Below are 24,134 nucleotides of genomic sequence, written 5' to 3' on the forward strand. Positions count from 1 at the left end.
TATTCTTCAAAAACATGGCAGATTCCAATAAGCTTTAGAAAGCTCTTTAAAATGTTCTCAAATTCTTTAACCCTGACGTTCAAAGTATATGTAAGCATCAGCATAATACTTTAATTTTATTCATTTAAAAGGTACAGGTTTAATGGGGGTACTCATATCTAGACATTTTTTTATGAGAACGTTCAAATTTCCAAATCCTTTTGACGTTTAAACTTTTTGAGTTTAACCATTTTGTGTGTATTTTTGTGTGAACCAAGAAATTCGGTATTCAATTGCTCTTATAAAAAAACTTTAAGTAGAATGAGGGAAAAGTTCTTGAGGTATTCATATGGACATGGTGAAATCGGCGCAGTTACATTCGTTGTGGTGCAATACTTTAGACATTTGATATGCAAATGAATTTTTCATAGCCCATTCATGCACATTCATGCTAAACATCAAAATATTTATCAAATTTCAAAAAAGCAAGTTGTACTGATTTTACCATTTTTCTGTTGAAGCGATTTAATAACAAAACTTTTCAATGGAAATCCAAAATACAATCGGGGAAACTTCGTTCGTATTGATAATCTTGTTGCTAGGTGATTAATAGACAACTGGGAAGGGGAGAAAATAGTATAAAAACAAATTTCGACGAGAGGTGAGTCAGTCAAAAAAACACTTTGAGTAGTGGACTCCAAAGCCTCAGTTCTACCAAACTTCCTAGCATTTTTTCTCACCACAGAAAAGATGGGATGGAAGGAGGCTTTGTCATGGGTTAAGATAGACCCCATGTTGCTTACTTCAGATGCTTACATCGTTTTGGTTGGTTTGTAAACTGGTTTGTTTATGCTCTTCCTCAGCTTTCGGCTCGATTCACCACACCAAGCCAGCAGCTGTGCAGTCATTTCCTTCACGAAATGCTAACAGTTTTGGTGTGGTCGATGACAGCCACCAAATTTTTCTCGTTTTTGACGACATTATTTATTGGTGTTCTCAAAAGCTTGAAGTTTGGTGATGAAATATAAAGCTTGTATATAACGGTAGAAGAACCTCATACTTAGGCTAATGAAAGGAAAAATATCCATTGTAAAAGAAATCATTTGTGATAAATCAGAAATTTGAAAACTGCTTATAAGGAGGACAAGTTTTTTTTAAAGAATTCGAAATTTATTGACAAAATCTGTCTCAAAAGGACACAGAGGAATGCTTTCCATTTCATTGTCAATTCAGAATTCAATTTTTTTTCTAGGACTTGATGGCTTCGTGTACACGAGGCAGGTTTTGTGTAGAAAGAGACTTATCTTAGGTCCAACTCCCACCATTATTTTGAAAGCCTGTAATAAGCCTGAGTATATATAAGAGGTCAAGTTTTCAGAGAAAAAAAACTTGTCGTCACAGCTAGAATCTAAGCAGGCTAAGATACTGTAAATAAACATCAAATACTTGTCTCCATCAATTTTCTCATGTCGAAACCTGACATAAACGCCTCTCGTCAATTCAAACACACTTTTGGCCTTCCCTTTTTATTCTCCTTAGTTGGTTACCTTACCCCTTAGCGATATTTCCTTCAGAGATTTGCCGCCTTTAGCCGATATAAGACATTTTTAGCTGGCGAGGGCTTACAAATATATTTATCTATGATATTCCGATGGCGGATTAGCGGCCACCCACGCTAAAGCTCTAAAGGGAGTGGGTCAATTTCCCGAGTAGGTCAAACCTTCAGAGTTTTAGCGTGTCGCACGGCCATCTTTCTTTGATTGGATTAATCGGATTCAAATTTCCTTGTTTTAGCCAAATTTTAGGAAATTAACTGAAAAGAAATGCTTGTTCTTTTTCTTTTATCCTTTAGAGGACAAATCATTTGTCCTCTACTTATAGTATAAGTACATTATGTGAAAATTTCAAGTCTCTAGCACTTTCCTATCTGGAATTATCTTGATTCCGATTTAGAGGGATCTCAACCGGGATGAGGACGGGATAGAGGGATCTCTCGAGTCGAAAACGAAAGTGCCCAATAACTGGTGAACAGTTTGATGAATCAAAAAAAAATTTGTCCTACTTTTACATTGCTATAAGGAGACTTTATATACCAAATTTCATCTCCTTATGAGCACTACTTAAGGAGATACAAGGGATATTAGCCAAAATAATCCCGATTTTACAAAAGTTCCAATGAAAGATCACTGTCGGATGAAAATTTCACCATCTGATTGCCAGATAAACTAAAGCTCTGAAGGAGCGGGCCAATATAAATAAGTTAAAATATGCCCGACCTTCAGAGCAAAGCGTGTCGTAGCATATTTCCACATCTGGTACCAGATAAGGGAGGGGGTTGTGTCGGTTGTGGTTTGTTTACTGGGCGAAGAGAGAATAGGGTGACTGAACGCGCCCTGCCTCCCCCGCCCCCCAGCAGAAAAAAGATGATGCAATGTTTTGAAGCACGAGTAATTTCATAATGGCGGAATGAACTGTGCTGTAAATTCATTGCGGAAGTTTACTTTTGGTCATAAATCTGTTTTCACACGTGGAATATCCTCTTCATATGCATTACTTCAAAAGAATATGGCAAAGAACATAGGTGAAAGTTACAATTTTCCTAAAGAAGAGGAGAATATCCTTGAACTATGGAAAGACATAGATGCCTTCCGGACTTCTCTAAAGTTATCCGAAGGAAAACCCAGGTATTAATATTGGCTATTCCATTTTTTATCCAGACAGGGATGAATTATTCCAGGGGGGGTCTGAGTTTGGATTTTCCAAATGGTTTTTCAGGACTGCATCAAACATTCAGACTAGAGAGTTTCATTAAGACGGCAACTGTAACAGCGATCAAATTCACATCTTATCTTTTGGGCCATCCCAGAAAATTTTTGTTACCCCCCTGTCGGACGACGTGCACTTTTTAATTCTTTTCTAGCCTCAGAAATATTCTTTTCCAGTGGTCAGTTACATCAAAATGCCTCGAAAATGTCAATATGAAAATTGCGTAATCAGAGAACCTATGTCTCGCTCATTATAAAAAGGCCGAGACAAACTTTCAATAATTGGATTATAACATCGAGTTAAGTCTCTTTTGTTAAGTCACCAGGCAGTGTAGACCTAACTCTTCATACAAAAAATACGGGAAACGCATATTTGGACTTTGTACCCTATGCTGCACTCAAGCACCTGGGCCAAAATCCCGCAAAGACGGGACAAAAATCAGTTTTTTGAAGTTTGCAAAAAAACGCCACATAGAAGATCTTTCAAATTCAGTATGTGAATAGAGCAGTAAAAAATACAACTTTTCTATTTTTCCTTTTTTTTGCAAAAGTTATAGGAATGAAAATAAAGGGATAATAATAATTGAATACTATCCATTGATTATCCGCGGCACTATCGTAAAGCTAGAATCGCTTCGCGTACTCTTCTCTTGAGAAAATGATTGACAGATTGAAGTTTTTCATCCCCGCGGTGCGCGCCGTGCGGGAGCTCGGGCGCTCTGCGAGAGTTCTCGGCTCAATCCTCGGACCGCGCCAAAATGGTAGACTGAGCTGTGATAGATCATTTCGACGGAAGTTGTTGGAATGTTTACAAGGCTCTTGACAGAATATTGTTTGTTTTATTGTCAATGATGACAGTGCCGTTATAAATTTTGTTAAATCTGACAAATTGATGTTTGTAAGTGCACTTTATAGTTTTGATTCCCATTGAAGAATCATATTCTGGTTTTCATGTTATTAGATGCTGTTTTAGAGCTTTAGAGCTACACTGCCAGGGGGTAAATAAAACAGACATTGATACATTTATCGTTCGTTTCAACTTGACGATTCGTTTAAAACTCAGCCAGTTAGCCACACTAGCGTCCCGCCAAAATGCGTATCAAAGATTAATGCTGCGAAAGCGCTATATCCTTTACTTGACTCTCAAGCAAAAAAATGCACCGCAAAACTTCTAAAGGGATTCATGAAAAAATAACCCGGCGCTTTTTAATGAAATTAACATTTTCAAAAACTTTGAGAGATTGCCTAAAATTTGAGCCATAGATGAAAAAATTTGAGCCAAGCCAACCTTGAAAACTAATTTGAAGATCAACTTCGCAAGAAAAAGATCTACGGGGGAGGCGGAACCCACCTAGATCCGCGCACAGCCGGATAGGCTATCTCCCGGAAATTTTACCAGACCTCAAACAATGACCCATTTACATGTGGGTAATTGTTTTTATTTAGCGTATAAACAAGGCCTTAAAAATCGAAGCGCTGTCTCGGGAATTGAATGACAAATTTTGGTTGGTTGATTTTGGCTGTTGCACGTTTTATTTTGTTTCCAACTTTCAAGTTTTAATTAATATTATCTTGCGAACTTGATTCAGGTAACTCTCATCCTTGTTGTTGAAATGTATCCTGTAGATGACTGATGTTGTTTTTTCTGAAAGCTAGATTTCCTAGTGTGACTAACTGTCAGCCTCCTAAATATTTGGGGTAGGTAAAATATGTACAAAGAAATTCATACTTTTCCAACCCGGCTAATCTTTAAAAAAGAAGCGAACAATAAAATGTAATTACCCTTTCCAAATAAACCTCTTCGGTGGCGAGCGTAGTCTACTCTGACGTAATTGTAAAATTTATGTAATGGGAGTTTGACATAGTAATGTAATGTTGTTTGGGGAATTATGAAGTTCTCTGGAATTCCAATTGCATTTATTCAGGTTGATTTTTTATGACTTCTAATGGTACTTTTTCTAACGAGTACTTGATTACTCTGTTCTCACACTTATGTCTTTTTTTTTCGCGTCCTTTTTCGTGATTACTTTTATTTATATTTTTAAAGACAGGTAAGAAGGCATATTGATGTAACTGGTGGTGGTCGGAAATTCCGATGAAAATCCATGTACTTTCGCAAAATGCATTGGAAATTCCACTCTTTTTTGCCTATTTTAATTCAATACACCGTTTAGGAGTCTCGCTATCTTCACGGTACTCCATTGCAGAGGCCGGTAAAAATGGTAGGTAAAAATGCACACTTTAGTACTGTGAAAGGTTAGAGGAATGTAAACATTGTGTATTTTTTTCTCTCCTTTAACAGTCCGTCACAAACAGCGATATTTCGAGAGCACGGAAGCGCTTCAAACAGTTAGTCACACTAGCGTCCCGCCAAAATTCATATCAAAGATTAATGCTGCCAAAGCGCTTTATCGTTTACTTGACTCTCGAGCAAAAAAATGCACCGCAAAACTTCTAAAGAGATTCATGAAAAAATAACCCGGCGCTTTTTAATGAAATTAACATTTTCAAAAACTTTTAGAAATTACCTAAAATTTGAGCCATAGATGAAAAAATTTGAGCCAAGCCAACCTTGAAAACTAATTTGAAGATCAACTTCACAAGAAAAAGATCTACGGGGGAGGCGGAACCCACCTAGATCCGCGCACCGCCGGATAGGCTATTTCCCGGAAATTTTGCCGGACCTCAAACAATGACCCATAAATGTGCGGAATTATTTTTTACTTAGCGATAAACAAGGCCTTAAAAATCGAAGCGCTGTCTCGGGAATTGAATGACAAAATTTGGTTGGTTGATATTTGGCTGCTGCACGTTTTTTTTGGTTTCAAACTTTCAAGTTTTAATTAATTGTCTTGTGAACTTGATTCAGGTAACTCTCATCCTTGTTGTGCAAATACATCCTGTAGATGACTGATGTTGTTTTTTCTGAAAGCTAGATTTCCTAGTGTGACTAACTGTCAAAACACCAGCTTTTTTGGAGTTTTGTCTCGTTTACCCAAACGCTTCAATCTCGCGTAGGCTTAGTGGTCAAGACTAGAACCCCCAATACGAGGCATTTGCCTGACCGAAAAAAAATCATCATCATCAATTTTGTTAGTTGTCAGAATCGTTTACTCACTGAAAATACGCAACTTTCTGAAGTTTTGTTTTTTTTCGGTTGTGCTTCATTTTAAAAATAACGAAGATGAAAAGTTACCATCAATCCCGCGAGTAAAAAAAGTATTCCGACTAGTCTACGAAAAGTGCGCTCGCACGGCGAAGAAATATCTCGCAAATTAATATATGCATAAACGGACGAAAGCCTTTCTTTTTTATGCTTAGGTGACGTCACCATTGATCCTGACTGACAATGAGAACCAAATTTGGCAATGCATAATATTACGAGCGGCCGAGAAAGTTTGTGTGACGCAGAAATTGCGCGATGAACGAAGCCCTAGAAAAACGCCCACTGAAAATTGAAACCAGGAATTTATGCATATTTCACTGATGAGTATCAACTTTTTGTTTTTTGTAATTATTATAATCATAATTTTAAATACGATTTTTTGAAGTCAATGGACATTAAAGTGAATTTAAGCTATTGGGTGGATATGGGGCGGGCGGGCGTTTGGGCACGTCCGAGATCAGAAATTAAACGAGAGTAAAAAACGGGGGCGTCTTAGTAATAGTAATTCATTATTTTATTTTTTTTTCGCGAATGAAAAATAAATTTTAGATTTTTGAATTAAGGATATAATTATATAATATATTATATTTGATTGTCAATGCCAAAAGATATTTCTTTACTTTGCGAATAATCTGCTGTGTTGCTTCGCCACTTACCCCCAGATTGTTTTAGTAGACACTTCGGTCACGTAAATAAAAACACGTGTATATGTTGAAGCCGACTGTGGACTGACCGAAATTGCAATTTACATAAATTATTGTAGAAGTGAACGCTTTAGAGGAATGTTTGGGAAATCAAAAAGACCACTTTTGTGAGAATGTTGAATTTTGTTTATATGGCGGTTTGTGACGGACTGTTTAAAGAGAATGATTTAGATATTTGAACATGATATCAATGATAATTTTATAAGTCTCTCCTGAAAATTTCACAAAAATTCATCAAGAGGAAAAGAAGTTATGATTAAAAGGAGTTCTTTACCGTTTTTCTGCTATGTTTCCTTATGAGAACCAGATGTTTCATGGCTTATAAGCAGGTCCTAGGTCCCCCCTAAGAATTTAGGTGCCCCCTAGGATTTAGGTGGCCCCTATTGGAAAAATATTCTAGGTGGCCCCTAAAAGTTCAAAAATCTTTGCTATCAAAGTCCTCACACAAGTCCAGTGCCTCTGATACCTCACTAGGTATTGCAACTTTTATTTTTACTTTCGGATCTGTTAGTAGTTTCTTCATTTCATTTTTCATACCCCAAGGTATTATCATTTTTCTAGTGAATGATCTGGTTTTATATTTCCAGTGTTGCTTTAAGTGGGTATGTTCAACTTTCACACATACTTTATATGACGCCATTTTCCGGCTGGCTGATTTTTTTGGAAGTATTTTAATCGTTTCGCTGTCTTTTCTCCTCTGACCCCATCAAAGCCATTCGTGGTTCCTCTCTTAGACATACTGGACATTTATCAAATATTTTTGTTACATATCTTAATTACTACTAACATTTCTGAAAAAAAATAAAGAGTGTTAAATTATCATTCATAATGCGAAAATTTTTTTCTGTAAAAGATTTTTATTTTTGTTTACATTTTGAAATCACAATGATGATTCGAAATCACAATGATGATTCGAATTTCAATGCAACATCTTCATTTGAATCATCCAACAACGATAGCTGTGTGCAGCGTATTGTGCTAGCAAATGCAATGCAATGATTTCATTTGAATAAATTCATCTTTGTTAAAGAAAGTTTTTGCAAACACACAAATTTTGAAAAAATGTACTCAATCAGGATTTAGCCCCCAGTTCATTATGTAAAAAATTAGGTCCCCCCTAGCTCAGTAGGTGGCCCCTGGCCAAAGACTATTTGTAGGTACCAGTTGCCCTGAGACCTTTTAACCCCCCCCCCCCCCTGCGAGCAGGGGGGGTGAAGCCATGTGTTTACCTACGGTTTTTTTACGGAGGAGAGTGATATTTCCGTGGTCGCTAAAATCAATTCAATGGAAAATTGGATTGACGCGTGCGCAATCGACACTCCTAAACGGTGTATTGTCTTGGAAATTCATACATTCTTCTCTTGCCTTGGAAATTTCCAAATTTGGTGAAAACTTTTACCCTCGGAAATCCAGGGTCGTCCGCCCCTGTTACAGACAAATTCTGGAATGGCCCTTTGATTGAGCTGTCAAAACTTTTGAGTAAACCCCAATTAGCCGTATTCTCTTCTCGTGTCTCACAGGAAATCACTCATTTTGATGATGGAGGTCGTCAAATTATTGGTAATAGCTCCTGAAATAATACCGTCAACTGCCCTAACTTGGAACGATTGGTCGAAAAATGGGACTATCGCATATCTGGTCTGTATTTTCACTTACTGTAAAATCGAAAGAGAGATCGTGTATTTTTTAATATGCCATTCCTTAACTCAAATCAAATGACTTTGGAGGTCTGGTGAAATGGTGGCCGAATTGCCGTCCCATGTTTTGTCAGATAGTCCCAAGTTAGAGCAGTTGACAGTGATAGGTTTTGCCATGAAGTTTTCTGTACCATAAATTCCTAACTTTTATTGGCCCAGCTAGCTTTAGCGTACTGGGCCTTTCATTAGCATTCTGCCCGGTGTCAGTGTGTAACAATTTACTAGGCGATACGCGTTTTCAAACACAGCACAGGCTAGTACATATTGTGAAGGATTTGATTGGCTGTTAGAACATGATTGACAGAGTAAAAAACAATTGAAATCGTCTTTATTGGTTAAAAACATAAAAGGAGAAAATACAATTAACTATTAAAACTATAAGAATATAACAGATGTAGTACGTTTTAAGAAAAACAATGTGATTTACATAGAAATAACCGTAACAAACCTTCTCTTTAGGAAGATGTTCTTTTAAAAAAAAGTTGTTTTTACATTTCTCTATCATGTGAACAGTTCAGTTGTTCACGTGTTAGGAAAAAAACTAACATCTCTGTATATAAGATTAAATATTATGAATTATTTCTCTTGGTTGTAAATAAGAGATAGCCGAATGGTCTAAGGCGTCTATGGCTTGTGTTAGCGGCTCCCGGTTCCAATCCCCTCTGCTACTCAAGTCTTGTTCAGTTCATATTTTTATTCGCTGGGCCTTCATGCCCTCTGGGCTTCTTGTTTAGCTTCAAAATAAATAAAAAATTTGACGCCTAAAAATTTTCGCCCTTGAGCATGATGACATCTCTGACAGTAAGGTGTCACAAAAATTTATTTTTAATGTCAAATATATCGTTTAAACCGTAATTTATTGAATATTCAGGATAAAATAATCAATTTAAACTCAGGCAACTTTTTTCTAAAGCCTTGCTATTTATAAGAACAAAGAAAATTTTTGGTTTTTGCTCACTTTGGGCACGATGAGTGATGTCATCAAAAAAAAATTTCGTCAAAAGTTACTTTATGTGGCAAGGATCTTGTGTGCCAAAATTCATCCAAAAAGATCCACTAGATCAGAAGTTAAGTTTTCGTGTACCACCCGAAAAGCCCCCCCCTAGTTCTGACAATATGATTTTCCAACAGAAGGCGAGTTAGTTGCCGTGCGAGTTACGTCATGCATTCCGGCGCAGTGCACAACGAAGCGTGTTTCCATTAATATCATTAATTATAAGAATATCTAATGTGCTTACCTTCAGTAAGCTTTGAGTGCTTCATTGAAAATGAAGAAGGTAAGAAGATGAAAAATGCGCTGGATAATTTTCATTGTAACGGTTTGGTCAGTTTTTCCGACGCAAAAAAAAATTTCAGGCAATTAAAAGCACAGTGTGCTTATACTTACTATGTTTGCTATATTGTCTAGGCTAAAAAAAGTGCGAAAAGTCACGAACGCCATTTTTTAATGAGTGATGTTATGAATTCTTTTATTGTGGCTGTGTACAGGAACTCGCCAAATGTTCCTAACTGACCTAGAACAGTCTGATACAGTTTGTTTGATATTGTCAACGGCTTTTTGTAATTAACAATTTAATCACACACTCACTGCTCACATCCTGATGTCATTATTTGTTTTCCTTGTTTTTTCTAGAGACGCTTTTTCCAGCATGGGCTATTGATTGACATGTCAAAGTTACCAAGTGTTGATAACAGATTTCACAATTTTCTGCAGAAAAACAGACTTTTTTATATCTGTGTTCGGATGCTTGCGCGAATGCAATCGCATTTACGTGTTTCTCGTCGCAAAGATTTGTTCCTTTTGAGACGTAAAAGCCTACCTGGTGAGACTGAGAGTAGCGTGTTCACATTATTTGCTATCTATTATTTGCAGTTATTTTAATTAAATGACTTTGGAGGTTTCGTGAAATCAGGGGCGGATACAAGAATTTTTATCACTGTGTGAAAATTTTGGTTTACCCCGATTTTCCAATATAATCCCGATTTTTGAATCAGATTGTTAAACAGCCCTGTGAATTCAGACAAAATCATATCGGCACGTAAGTGCCGACCAAAACCGGTCGTAGGCCGGCAAAATTTTGCCGACCTAGAGGTTATTTTAGGTCGGCAAAGCCGTCCTAAGTAGCTTGTTTAGGTCGGCAAACCCAATAAATTTCCTACAATTAGTTTACCTATCATTAATAATTGTGTTAATAAGTTTTATGTTTTATAAAGAGAATGGAATGAGGCTCGAATATCATATGTTATCAAATGATAACACAATTAGATTAACCTAACAAATAATATTTTTCCTCTTTAGGTCGGCTTTGCCAACCCAAAACATTTCTTTTGTCAGCACGCCGACCTAGAGTGTAAATTACATCGGCAAATAAAAGCCGACTTCAGCTCAAGTTACGTCGGCTTTCAGGTCGGCATTGCCGAATGCCGACCTGGATTCACAGGGCTGTTAAAGAAAAACTCTACCTCATCGCTACATGCCACACACATGTATATATATTTGATTCACTCTACTTATAAGAGCACAGAATCATAGTTTCAAAAAGTCCTCATGTTAGTTTATGTTCTTGTAAAAAACTTTAGATCAAACTCAGAAAGAGAGAAAACTTTGTGATTTGCTTACACGAAAATCGCGATAGTGTGAAAGGTATGAAAAAGTGGTTTCACACAGTCTGAAGGAATGAAAATTCGTGAAAAGTATGCAAAACTATGTAATTATCCTCACAAAATTCTGCCAAATTAATCTCCACCGTTGAGGTTTGATAACAAGATGAATGCGACTCCTTCAAAGAACTTATTACGATGGAGAGTCTCTCTCAGACAAACAAAAGCTTCTTTGACGTCATTTTTAACACAGAAGTTGAAGCGTATCAACAGATGTACCTTTTGAACATTGTGTACAGAAAGCATTTATGTTTCTTTGAAAGAATAAAATATTTTTTCTACAAGAAAAAAATTATAGAAAAAAGTTTTAGTGTTTTTATTTTTTTTAATCTCAAGAAAATTGAGTGTGTGAATTCACCACGTTCACATACCCTGTATCCGCCCCTGGAAATGGTGGCCGAGTTGCTGTCCCATCTTTTGTCAGATAGTTCCAAGTTAGAGCCGTTGACAGGACTGTCTGTGAGTGAACCCTTGTTGAGAGAAGCTCAAAACTTTGGAAACCCAGACAAATAAGCAAAATATGCACATTATCAACATACCATTAAACATCAATAAAAAACTCAAAAGACTGGCAAAACTGCCTAAAACAACAATAAAGAGCTAGCCACATGCAAAAAAACCACCCAGCAGTCAGCCATTTTGTTGTTACAATGTTTTGGTTTTCTTCATTCTTCACAAAAAGTTAAAATTTGCGATTGTAAAAATTGTGCTTTTTTTCTACTTATGCTATAACCTTCATTTTTACACCAGTGGTAAATCAGCCTTAGTTAAAGCAGGTTGTCAAATTTCAAGGCAAACAGAAAAGTCCTTCGGAAGATATGGGACCCAAAATACCCCTTGGTAGCACTTTTCTGTGAAATATCAAATCTCCAACTTATTACTAAAAACGGGGGTTATGTTATCTTTTTTGAACAGTGCAATTAGAAGTTGGAAAGTGTTAAGTGTTGATGTTCGAAACAATTTTATTGTTTTTATTGAAACGATAAAAAAGAAAAAAAGGCACATAGATCATAAAATAGTTTTTTGTAAAACACCACAATAACCTTTAATTAATCAGGCGTTAAAAAATGTTACACCTGCAAAATGGGCTAAAGTTGAGAAACATTCAATGAAAGTAGAACAAGAATTTTGGAAGATAGACTTTCATTGGCGTGATGTGACTGAACGATTTATTATTGATTTGAATGATGACTCCGACAGTGATTCTGACAGTGACGACTCAGACAGTGAATCGGTCAGTGATGTAACAGAAAATTAATTATTTATTGAATCTTATTTATAATATACCCTTTCGTAAAACAATTGTAAATATTGTAAATTTTCTTATTCTTGTATCATATTGTTTCTTAGCTGCTTGTTGTTAAAGGTTATTGTGGTGTTTTACAAAAAACTATTTTATGATCTATGTGCCTTTTTTTCTTTTTTATCGTTTCAATAAAAACAATAAAATTGTTTCGAACATCAACACTTAACACTTTCCAACTTCTAATTGCACTGTTCAAAAAAGATAACATAACCCCCGTTTTTAGTAATAAGTTGGAGATTTGATATTTCACAGAAAAGTGCTACCAAGGGGTATTTTGGGTCCCATATCTTCCGAAGGACTTTTCTGTTTGCCTTGAAATTTGACAACCTGCTTTAACTAAGGCTGATTTACCACTGGTGTAAAAATGAAGGTTATAGCATAAGTAGAAAAAAAGCACAATTTTTACAATCGCAAATTTTAACTTTTTGTGAAGAATGAAGAAAACCAAAACATTGTAACAACAAAATGGCTGACTGCTGGGTGGTTTTTTTGCATGTGGCTAGCTCTTTATTGTTGTTTTAGGCAGTTTTGCCAGTCTTTTGAGTTTTTTATTGATGTTTAATGGTATGTTGATAATGTGCATATTTTGCTTATTTGTCTGGGTTTCCAAAGTTTTGAGCTTCTCTCAACAAGGGTTCACTCACAGACAGTCCTGTCAACGGCTCTAACTTGGAACTATCTGACAAAAGATGGGACAGCAACTCGGCCACTATACTTGGACCATATCACAAAAGAGTCTCCTGAATTCAAGCGTGGGGAGGTCAAGTATGCGCAAGCGTTCTTCATAGGACATATCTTTGCAGATAGGCACGAGTTTTGTGGCGCGTCTTTGTACACCCTCGATCAAATTAACATATTTTCGAAGTTTAGGTGACCATACCGACTGAGCATACTCCAAGTGCGGACGGACAAACGAAGTATATAGTACTAGGAAGATGGATGGATTCAGATGTTCAAAGCTCCTGTTAATCACTCCTAGTATTGAATTTGCCTTCTTTACCTGCTTTGCAATATGCTCCTCGAATGTAAGTTCTGAGTCGATCACAATCCCAAGATCTTTCTCTTCAAAAACATGTTCAAGCTGATTTCCATCCAAACAATATGGATAGGCATGTTTGATGTCAGAGAATTTGCCAATAGTTAGTACGTGACATTTGTCGGGATGGAAATTTAATAACCATTCTTTCGACCACTTAACTAGCGCGTCTATATCCTGTTGGATGGAAATAGAGTCTTCGATAGTGTTGACCTCTTGGAAGATTTTGGTGTCATCAGCAAAAAGGAGTTTAATTCAATTCTGAGTGTCCTATCGGAAGACGCAATATGTGAATGTCTTTTCCTTTTTCAGCGCAAAACTTCTGTGTCATCTTTTCTAAATTGTATTGTTTGGGGACAACAATGCTTTTGCTTTTTGTTAACAGAATGACTTTCGTATCTTTTGGATCTTTAAATAGAATCCCTTTCTTTGTAAGCCAATCCTGCATTTCTGCTTTTCTCCACGACATGGTTGGACATTTTGACTCTTCGGTCTGGCGCGAGTGATATCGAGCATTATCAATAACAACAACAGATTTGTCAGGGAGGCTTGGGAGAACTTTTTTCTCAAACCAATCCTCGAAGTGTTCTCCATTCATCTCATTGTGGTAGTCCTCTGAATCTTTTTTTCCGATAAAACATTCCCCACAGTCTTTCAAAAAACCATTTTTCGACCCCAAGTGGTTAATGATTAATCGCTTACCCTTACCAGAGGGCACCTTCAGGCCACCTTTGCAAGAAATACCTGTCAAGAGAGGATTTTCATCAGTGCAATCTTCCTGCCAAATGTACTCCTGTGTGTGGTTCTGATTACACCAGGTTTCATCTTGGTAAAAGATTTCGTATCCTTCGTCACGGTATTTTTTTATGTTTCTCAGGTATTCATGACGGGTAGCAACAATGTCTACACGTTGATAAACGTTCATCTTTTTATTTCTCTTTCTGCACACAAAACCCAATTTTTTGATAAAGGTGTGTAATTTAGATCTACTCATTAGTGGAAAGCCGGTATGTCTAAAGCTTCGGCGTGAATTTTAGAAAGTGTGGGGATTTCCGGGTCTGGTCTTGTGTAGAAGCTGTGAATTAGACGAGATAAAGCGTTTTTATTAAAGTCATCCAGCTTTATTTGTGGCTTTCCACGTGTCTCTGTGCTGGAATTTGGTTCCTTATTGTCCTTACCCTCTTCACGTCTCACTCGATAGACTTGTCGCTCAGAAATTCCACAAATCTCACTGATTAGTTTAGCAATATTAGGACGTTTTTCAAAAACGGGTTCACTGAATTTCTCACGGTTTGCTGCAGCAGTTGCCCAATAATCTAAGCGTTTTACAATAGATTTTTCCCTTTCACACAACCAAAAGTGTGTATTTTTAGATTTTTTGGAAGAACTTTTCAGCAGTTCTCCTTTTCGTTTAGAATCCATTTTACCAAGGTAGACGAAGGAAAGAATGAGTATAACACTTTCAACTTTTAAGGCCACTTGAATTTCATATCGAACTGATATTGTCTTTGTTATTTTTAAGTAATTAAAAAACTTTGCTAATTCCCAAAACACTAAACATAGTTTGGCTCTGAGGTCATTAATCAGATCGTAAAATGTGTTTTGATCGAAAAACTGTTTTATCATATCACTACCCCTGTTTTTAGTAATAAGTTGGAGATTTGATATTTCACAGAAAAGTGCTACCAAGGGGTATTTCGGGTCCCATATCTTCCGAAGGACTTTTCTGTTTGCCTTGAAATTTGACAACCTTCTTTAACTAAGGCTGATTTACCACTGGTGTAAAAATGAAGGTTATAGCATGATTAGAAAAAAAGCACAATTTTTACAATCGCAAATTTAACCGCTAAAAATCGCGAATTTTTCAACCAAAAATACATTCAAATGTAGCGCTTTTGATTCTCTTAAACAAGCAAAAAAAATTTCCATAATTATATTTGACTATCAAAAGTTACAGGCATTCTTGTTTCCACTGCCAATTATATCTGGACAGGGGGTCCAAGGGGTTGTGGTCCATGCAAGCATGCTTACATCAGGAGACTCCACAAGTGGAAAGCTAACAATAACTACGAAATAAAATTTTATCAAAAAATGAACACTGAGTAAAAATTTGTAACAATTTGTAATAAAGCATTTCTTTCTTTCAAAGAAGTAACTGATAGAAGAAGAAAGTTGAAAAGCCTTTTTAAATTTCATTAATAAGCAGATATAAGATTTCAAGGACTGTTTTAAAGAAAACAAAGAGACAGTGATACCTGCTGGATCAACCACATCTTTATAATTCTGATTTGCTTCAAAGTTTGAAACTGGGGTGTTGACTTTCCACGAGTAAGGCATGACCTTGTTTAAAAAAAGAATTGTAGCAATACTTTGACATTGATTGACATTTTGACAGCATTCTCTTGTAAGTACAATTGAAGGCTCCAATTGAATGCTGGCGACAAAACAAGTCTCTGAAAGACTTTTTACTGTTTTGCTACCAATAAGATTCTTTTTTGGTTAGAATATATCATTATTGAGAAGAGAGTTATACAAAATCATAATTTTATGGGAAGTCTTTTCATGTAGAAATATAAAAAAGAGAAAATAAGGCAACCATAACAATTCAAGATCCTAACCTTGTAACCTCTATAAACCAGTCCTTTTTTATGGAGTTCACTGAATACCCACCTGAAAAAAGAAAATATAATAAGTTCAAAGTGTAGAAATACTTTAGAAAAACTGCATAAGAATTTTAACAAAGCCTTTTCTCAGTTTTGCCTTCTCCTCCTTAAAGGTTACTAATCTGAAGCACATACCAGACAGATTCCATGAACGACGGGTAGAGTGTTTTGTAATCATTCTCAAAGTCAATCCATCGCCCAATCCTGGATACAACTTTCTGAAAAAAAAAAAAAGAGAAAACAGGTAAAAGGTGAAGTTACAGGATGTTTTCTCTTTTTTAGATACCTACCCTAGGATTGGTGGATTTACCACGCTTATCAGACACTGCTAACCCTGCGCTCGTGACATTGGTGTATATACGAGGATACTCGAACAACACGGGAGGACATAGATCTTCGCAGGTGTTGAACCTATGAGTATCGTCACCACACAACATGCAATGCCTGACATACTCCCCCATACTCTTTTATCAGAGTGATGGTACCCAGTTACCCTCACAAGGCATGGGTTGACCCGGGATAAAAGGTACATTCACTTGTTAAGTGAATCATAGCACCGAGTGAGAATCGAACCCTGACCTCCCAGACAGGAATCAAGGTTGATAACCACTACACTACTACACGTATCAAAAAGGAAGCGCTAATAGTGAAAGTTCATTTGTCATGGTCTTTGTTGCAGCAATGTCACCTCATTTGTGTTGTTTAAAAGCTTAGATTTTGGACTTGAAAATGGTGCTCTCTGTACTCTCTGTGGTGTGGATAGTGGATAGAAAATTATGGAAAACCCTGCAAAAATTCTCATTAGTGGCTGAATGAAAAGTTCAGACAAGCAGACAAGTTTTTTGGACCAGCATAAAAACTAAGATATGATTAATAAGATACTCAGGCTAAAAGCACATCCAAACATGTCAACTTATGCATCAAAAGAAGCATTTTGACATGTAGATTGGGGAAATGGCTGTATCGCAATTATTTTCTCCAGCCAACAAAAGATATCAAGGAAAAATTGAAAAATGCTGACATCAGCAAAACTTGTTTTTTGAATAACTCTAGTTTAATTTATGCTAAGAGCATGAAAATTGGACCAAAACTGAAAAACATTTAGAGGAGTTGGCTGGTGAACATTTTGGCTAAAAGAATAATTACGATAAAGCCACTTCCATAAAATAAAATGTCAATACCCTTCTTTGATGTATAAGTTGACATGTTTTCATGGTTGCTAGCAGTGCCAAAAAATCACAGTATATTATTTAAAAATGCCTTAATTCTCCCAAGAAGTAAAATAGGAGGGACTATTTCCTTGTCCTGTTGACCCCTCTGGTAGATTCTCTGACAAAGTTCCTGACAGCTTGGCAAAGTTTGTGTGTTTCGATTTCAAGGAACCATTGATTGTTTTTGACTGAGTTTCAATTGCATTTGATTATATTTCCATGTTCAATTTATGTTAAATGGGGCTTGTGAGTTCATGTACTCCTTTATTCCTATTACTTATTATTATTTATTAACACTTCTTCATAGTCAACATAGATTAATCATGAGAAACATTAAATTTTAAATATTAACAGCCATACAATGGCCATCAGCAGCGTGGAGTGTTTTAGATAAGAAGGACAATTCTTCCTCTTTTTTGGCATGATGTTTTTCAACAGTGAAATGCTGAATCATCAAAAAAGTCATCATAGCAAGCAGAGAGCCCCCTTAAAATGTTATCTCCCTCTTTTAGCTCAACTCCTTTATAAAAATAAAAATCAGAAAAAGTGTTTTTCGACGAATTTCAGTTTTTAGCTGATATCTTGAAATTGGCTTAATTTAAATTTTTGACCCAGCACTTTCCATAATCATCTCTTTGATACGCTTCTTTTGAGCTCGATCGAGAGTTAAGTAACAATGGGAAGCGGTGGGGAAATAGGGATATAGGTTATTGACTTGCCTTAACTCACCTGAGAAGCTTGGGAAAGTTTTCAATGGATTATTGAAGGGGCCGGTGAGGTCATTTCTAGAGAACAGAAAGTCAACTTTGGAAGTTCCTTACTGACAAAAAGTGGTTGTACCTTCTGATAGAGCTTGAAGCGTACATCTCCAAAATGGGAACATTTTTGCTTCATTTGCTTGACTGAATCCCCCGGAAATGGATGATAAGTCTTGTATAGTTTATAGGATTTCCATGGCAAGATCTTGAGATATTTGAGTTTGATATTTTGCTGACTCAGTGTTTAAAGGTCCTTTTCTACTGAATCGGCAGAATATCTCGTTTTATCTAGCCATTAAAAATGCTATAATCTATACCTCTAATCGATAATATTCTTCCAAAGGATCATTTTAGAACCATAGCTGTTTTCAGAATTTACAAATTCATTTTTTAAAACATCAGGGTTACATGTTTATTTTTAAAACAAGAAAGTTTAGGCTGGACTTAAAAATTGTTGGTTTGCCGTCACTCGACCGAACCTATCTCGAAACCTGCCGACCCAAAATTTTTTTTTGCCATTTTAAAGAAGATATTTTTTCTTTCAAAAACTTCAAACAATAAAAAATCAAAACTCACATCTAAATGTAAACAAACTGTTAACCCTTCCGTGGACGAAAAAATTCCGACCGACCCACCCACCTCCAAAATCTAGGGTCGGGTGACAGCAAGCCAACAATTTTTTAAGCCCAGCCTTAGGTATGATTTATTTTTGACATGGATTTATAACAGAGAAGACCATTTTGATATTTGGTATTCATCCATTATTATTAAACTTTGTTCTAGATATTCTTTTTATGATGGACCTCCATTTGCAACTGGACTTCCACATTATGGTCATATTCTGGCAGGAACCATCAAAGATATTGTTACAAGATATGCACACCAGTCTGGTTTTCATGTCGAGAGAAGATTTGGCTGGGATACTCATGGCTTGCCAGTGGTATGTTTTCAAACTACTTGCTAGATTGATTATTGGCCCAAATCAACAACCAAACTGTTTTAATATTGAAGTCACAAATAGACACCTTTACTAAATCTAACCTTCCTGATTTTAAAGATTCCAGGATAGTTCTCGCAAAGTTTTATGTGCTCATATTATGATTGGTTTAGAAGTATCAAGAACTTAATTAAGAAAATAATTGTGTTGCTTTCTAATGTTATGGGAAGGGTGTGTGAATATCAAATATGGTTTGTGGCCAGAAAATCATATTACTTCAGATAAACTCCTCCTTTAAATACACACCTTAACACTAGGAGGGCTATTTATTTGACACACATAGTTATAAAAAAGTGTTATACACGATAATAGTTTATTTAGAATTGGAACTAATTTTGACCTGTTTCTTTATCCCTGAATTTACATATTTTTATTCAAATGATAATGAACAGGTAAAATAAAGCTCCCATACACTTTATCAAAGTGACATTTGTTTCAAATTATTAAATAAACCCCCCTTCTTTTTTGTGCACATACAAATAAATGTCGCGCAGTGTCGCGGTAACTGAAAAAAGTCAGCCAGATCCTTTTGCTACAGAATAGAAAGGTCTCTATTTCCACAGGATTTACAATAATCAATGAAGACAAATAAAATAGTTTTTTGCTTCTATTCTAGGAATATGAAATTGACCAAAAGCTTGGTATAAAAGTAAGCATTGTTTTTATTGATTGAATTTCATATTTGTTCTTTGTTTTTTATATCTGTTTCTATATTATTGCTTGTAATACTAACTTTTTCACCTTTTGTTTTAAGGGGCCAGAGGATGTTCAAAAAATGGGCATTGCAGCATATAATAAAGAATGTAGAGCAATTGTGATGAGATATGCCTCCGAATGGGAGGTTTGTAATTTCTGATATCTTTACAAATATATCATTAACTGTAATTAATCCTGTAACTTCACCTTTTACCTGTTTTCTCTCTTTTTTTTTTATTTCAGAAAGTTGTATCCAGGATTGGGCGATGGATTGACTTTGAGAATGATTACAAAACACTCTACCCGTCGTTCATGGAATCTGTCTGGTATGTGCTTCAGATTAGTAACCTTTAAGGAGGAGAAGGCAAAACTGAGAAAAGGCTTTGTTAAAATTCTTATGCAGTTTTTCTAAAGTATTTCTACACTTTGAACTTATTATATTTTCTTTTTTCAGGTGGGTATTCAGTGAACTCCATAAAAAAGGACTGGTTTATAGAGGTTACAAGGTTAGGATCTTGAATTGTTATGGTTGCCTTATTTTCTCTTTTTTATATTTCTACATGAAAAGACTTCCCATAAAATTATGATTTTGTATAACTCTCTTCTCAATAATGATATATTCTAACCAAAAAAGAATCTTATTGGTAGCAAAACAGTAAAAAGTCTTTCAGAGACTTGTTTTGTCGCCAGCATTCAATTGGAGCCTTCAATTGTACTTACAAGAGAATGCTGTGAAAATGTCAATCAATGTCAAAGTATTGCTACAATTCTTTTTTTTAAACAAGGTCATGCCTTACTCGTGGAAAGTCAACACCCCAGTTTCAAACTTTGAAGCAAATCAGAATTATAAAGATGTGGTTGATCCAGCAGGTATCACTGTCTCTTTGTTTTCTTTAAAACAGTCCTTGAAATCTTATATCTGCTTATTAATGAAATTTAAAAAAGCTTTTCAACTTTCTTCGTCTATCAGTTACTTCTTTGAAAGAAAGAAATGCTTTATTACAAATTGTTACAAATTTTTACTCAGTGTTCATTTTTTGATAAAATTTCATTTTGTAGTTATTGTTAGCTTTCCACTTGTGGAGTCTCCTGATGTAAGCATGCTTGCATGGACCACAACCCCTTGGACCTTGCCCAGTAATTTGGCACTTGTCGTTCATCCTGATTTGCAATATGTTAAAGTCAAAGGTATTATTTAGCTATTTTAAACTAGAAAAAGTTGTCTATTAATTAGAAATAAAGTCCCAGAAACTACATTCACTGGCAGCTAATTATGATAGACCTGATCGATAGCACTGATCATTTCTCAGCTTTTCTTTATAATAAATCTCTTTGCTTTCTAGATAATAAAACAGAAAAGACTTACATAATGATGGAAGCAAGACTCAGTGCTCTGTTCAAATCAGAAGAGGAATACACTATCTTAGAAAAGTATTTGTTGTCAATATTTTTCAAAATTTTTACTTTATTGCTCTGCTGTTGCAGGGGGTTGGTAGTAAAATCTCAGACATAATGACGTTTACTACGGTGGTGGTGTGACGAAAATTCGAAAAAAAATTTTACTACCCAGGGTAGTTAAATACTAAAATGGGTGGTATCTATGTGTTAAATGTTGAAAAAATTTTACTACCTTGGTAGTTAAAACTGGTAAAATTAGCAAATTTTAAGCTATTTTGTAATTCTTTTAATTTTTTGGATGACTTTTCTGAAAAAATCTGAAAATTTTTATAACTCGAAAAAAATTTCTGTTGGAAAGTTGTTTGCTGCAAACAAAAAATTCTCGAGATTTTTTGTCAATATAAAAAAGACTTTAATTCTAAGGGCAAAACATTAATTTTTGCACAAAGTGAAAAATGTGTCACAGAAATAATCATTTTTTAGCTTTTTTTGTAAAATCAGTCCGAAAAGCAACCAAAAATAGGTGGTCTTTATGACAAATTGTCTCAAAAACTTTTACTACCAGGGTAGTAAAATACCTCTTCCAAGAGTCTGGGTGGTGGTATGTAAAAATTCGTAAAAATCCTTTTACTACTCATATATGTCTGAGATTTTACTACCGACCCCCCCCCCTGGCTGTTGTGACTTCTTGATTTAACTCGTCAATAGAGTGCTTAACAGGAATCGGAAAAGTAATTGAATGATAATAAGAAGCTGTATACTAATAATAAAGTTAGTTAAAGAATTGCAGTTGATCTATTATAAAGCTTTTTAAAGTGTAACATAACAAGTATTTTGTTCTTAATATTTTTTGTCACTTCTTTTTAGATTTCTTGGCAAAACTCTTACAGGCAAAAAATACCAACCATTATTTAACTATTTTGAACAGGTAACAAATTTCTATTTTATTTGCTTTTTCTAAAGTCATAGTTCAGGGTTTGATCCCTAAAAAACTAGGGGCTGGAAATTTTCTTCGGTAAAGGGGTAGCTTTGTAGCTTTAAGGGATAACGCTTTTTATTTCTGGTTAGGTTTGTTTTCTATGTAGTTTGCTACAGTTTTCTAAGGCATGTTAGCGTGGTATTTGAATGGTAGGCGATCAATACACTCACTTCTTCCAAAACGCATAAAACCAATAATTTTAGGGATGCAGGAGATTGGATCTCCGCACTCTATGACCCTTTCTTGATTTTCATTCACTTTTAGATGAAAGAAACTGGAGCTTTTCAAATAGTTGCAGATACCTATGTTACAGAAGATAGTGGTACAGGTGTTGTCCATTCTGCTCCTGCTTTTGGTGAGGTATACTTTAAACATCTCTAACTACTAATTCTACTAAATAAGTTTGCGTTTATCGACCCAGTGATATTCATATTGGAAGTTTATCGTGGCTTGGATCACGAGATACTAATTCTACATACAAGTATTTTCGTACTTTGTCACTACAATTTTTGCTGCGACTTTTAGCTAACTTGAATATCTAGAACTTCATTGTCTCTCCCTTTATTGCTTTTTAGGATGATCATCGTATTTGTATCAGCAAAAACATACTGGTAAAAGGAGGGAATATTCCTTGTCCTGTTGACCCTTCTGGTAAATTTACTGACGAAGTCCCTGACTTTAAAGGTCTTCATGTGAAGGTCAGTACTTTTCTACGTTTACAAGCTGCTATTTTGTTGTTTTTCAAATTGTTATAATAAATTACTTTGTATTTGAAGCACCACAAGCACAATATTTGAATTAGCTCTCTTTTATTTACAGGAAGCTGACAAACCAATCATCAAAAAATTAAAAGAGAATAATCGTTTGGTTCATCAAGGCACTATCAAGCATAGTTATCCTTTTTGCTGGAGGTATGTTTTTGCCACTAAAACCCTTTACCTTATCTGAATGCACTTTGCATGAAAGTACCTTTGAGTGGTTGGGTTTGATAATTTCCAAAACAAGAATAGCTAAATAAGTTTTAGGGCTGAAGTTAAACTTTTTTAAACAACCCTGCCTTTGATTCCAGCTGAATTACCTTTCCATGCTAAAATGTTGAATATTTGGACATAATCTGAATCATATAACAATAATCTGAATTTTTTTTTCACTTTCTACAACAAGATCCGACACACCTTTAATTTATAAAGCAGTTCCTGGTTGGTTTGTTAACGTGGAGAAATTCGTTCCAAATTTGTTGAAGAATAACAAAGAATGCTACTGGTAGGTATTGGTTCTCTCAAAAAACTTTCGAAAAAATATACATTCATTATGCAATTTCTTCAAAAGAATACAGTCAGAGTGAACTATGATAAGCTTTTCATTCAAATGTACTAATTGAAAACAAAACCATTTCATTATTATCAAAAAAATCACTTTGATTGAGTTTCACTTCATTACAGCATGAAGGTAATAAAGATAAGAAACTTTCAATGATAATGTGATGCGACTCTCAATGTTCACAAAATGCCAGCCCAAAAATATATCCTTATGAAATTTATATATTCTTTTATTCTTAAATCAGTTGAAACTATTTCGAATCGCATTTTAACTAAGATTTCTCGCAAAATTAGGTTTTTCAAAATCAACGGACCAGCCTCTTTCTGTTCTTGTAAAGTTATAAGTTTATGTTTTTTTGCTTCCAATGATGGTACATCAAAGAAAAGCCGCTTTGAATAGATTTATAGAAGATTTCAACGACTATTTAGGTCATTACCGAGACGTTTTATCTCCATCTGTATCTTTATTACCTTCATGATTACAGGGTACCAGAGTTTGTGAAAGAGAAGCGCTTTCATAATTGGCTTGAGAATGCACGTGATTGGAACATCTCGAGGAACAGATACTGGGGAACGCCCATCCCGCTGTGGGTCAGTGACGACTACGAAGAGGTGAGTTTGTGAACCTTTATAATGAATTCTTCTAGGTTCTTCATCCAGTTTTAAAAATAGGCGCTTTGTGTAATTCAGTACTTGTTGTTTGTGGAACGCTGCACGTTTTGCTAAATGTCTGTCTGATGTCGCTACCAAGAGTTCATTATTTTTGTCATCTCTTTGTATAGTATTAATGCTTTCCTTC

General features: G+C 35.5%; 1 protein-coding gene and 1 long non-coding RNA gene across 2 annotated transcripts in view; one reads left to right on the forward strand and one right to left on the reverse strand.

The window, feature by feature from the left end:
• Window positions 1–2,321: 2,321 nt before the first annotated feature.
• The window catches only part of LOC136815846 (isoleucine--tRNA ligase, cytoplasmic-like), a 32,274-nt gene continuing 10,461 nt past the window's right edge, over window positions 2,322–24,134 (forward strand). Inside the window, exons 1-15 of the mRNA XM_067072296.1 lie at window positions 2,322–2,663; window positions 18,730–18,886; window positions 19,560–19,592; window positions 19,698–19,784; window positions 19,883–19,965; window positions 20,094–20,145; window positions 20,425–20,509; window positions 20,699–20,827; window positions 20,983–21,070; window positions 21,905–21,965; window positions 22,281–22,376; window positions 22,592–22,714; window positions 22,836–22,927; window positions 23,181–23,279; window positions 23,821–23,947. Coding sequence (XP_066928397.1) covers window positions 2,446–2,663; window positions 18,730–18,886; window positions 19,560–19,592; window positions 19,698–19,784; window positions 19,883–19,965; window positions 20,094–20,145; window positions 20,425–20,509; window positions 20,699–20,827; window positions 20,983–21,070; window positions 21,905–21,965; window positions 22,281–22,376; window positions 22,592–22,714; window positions 22,836–22,927; window positions 23,181–23,279; window positions 23,821–23,947 — 1,530 coding nt within the window. The 5' untranslated portion in view covers window positions 2,322–2,445. The remainder of the gene's footprint in view (window positions 2,664–18,729; window positions 18,887–19,559; window positions 19,593–19,697; window positions 19,785–19,882; window positions 19,966–20,093; window positions 20,146–20,424; window positions 20,510–20,698; window positions 20,828–20,982; window positions 21,071–21,904; window positions 21,966–22,280; window positions 22,377–22,591; window positions 22,715–22,835; window positions 22,928–23,180; window positions 23,280–23,820; window positions 23,948–24,134) is intronic.
• Window positions 15,310–16,195, reverse strand: LOC136815829 (uncharacterized). The gene is made up of 4 exons (XR_010847768.1): window positions 16,113–16,195; window positions 15,933–15,984; window positions 15,570–15,654; window positions 15,310–15,380 (listed from the first exon to the last, which is right to left on the reverse strand). It is a non-coding gene; the product is annotated as an uncharacterized lncRNA (long non-coding RNA).

The sequence above is a fragment of the Clytia hemisphaerica genome, unplaced genomic scaffold, assembly GCF_902728285.1.
Source record: "Clytia hemisphaerica strain Z4C2 unplaced genomic scaffold, Clytia hemisphaerica genome assembly, whole genome shotgun sequence".
Lineage (NCBI taxonomy): Eukaryota > Metazoa > Cnidaria > Hydrozoa > Leptothecata > Clytiidae > Clytia > Clytia hemisphaerica.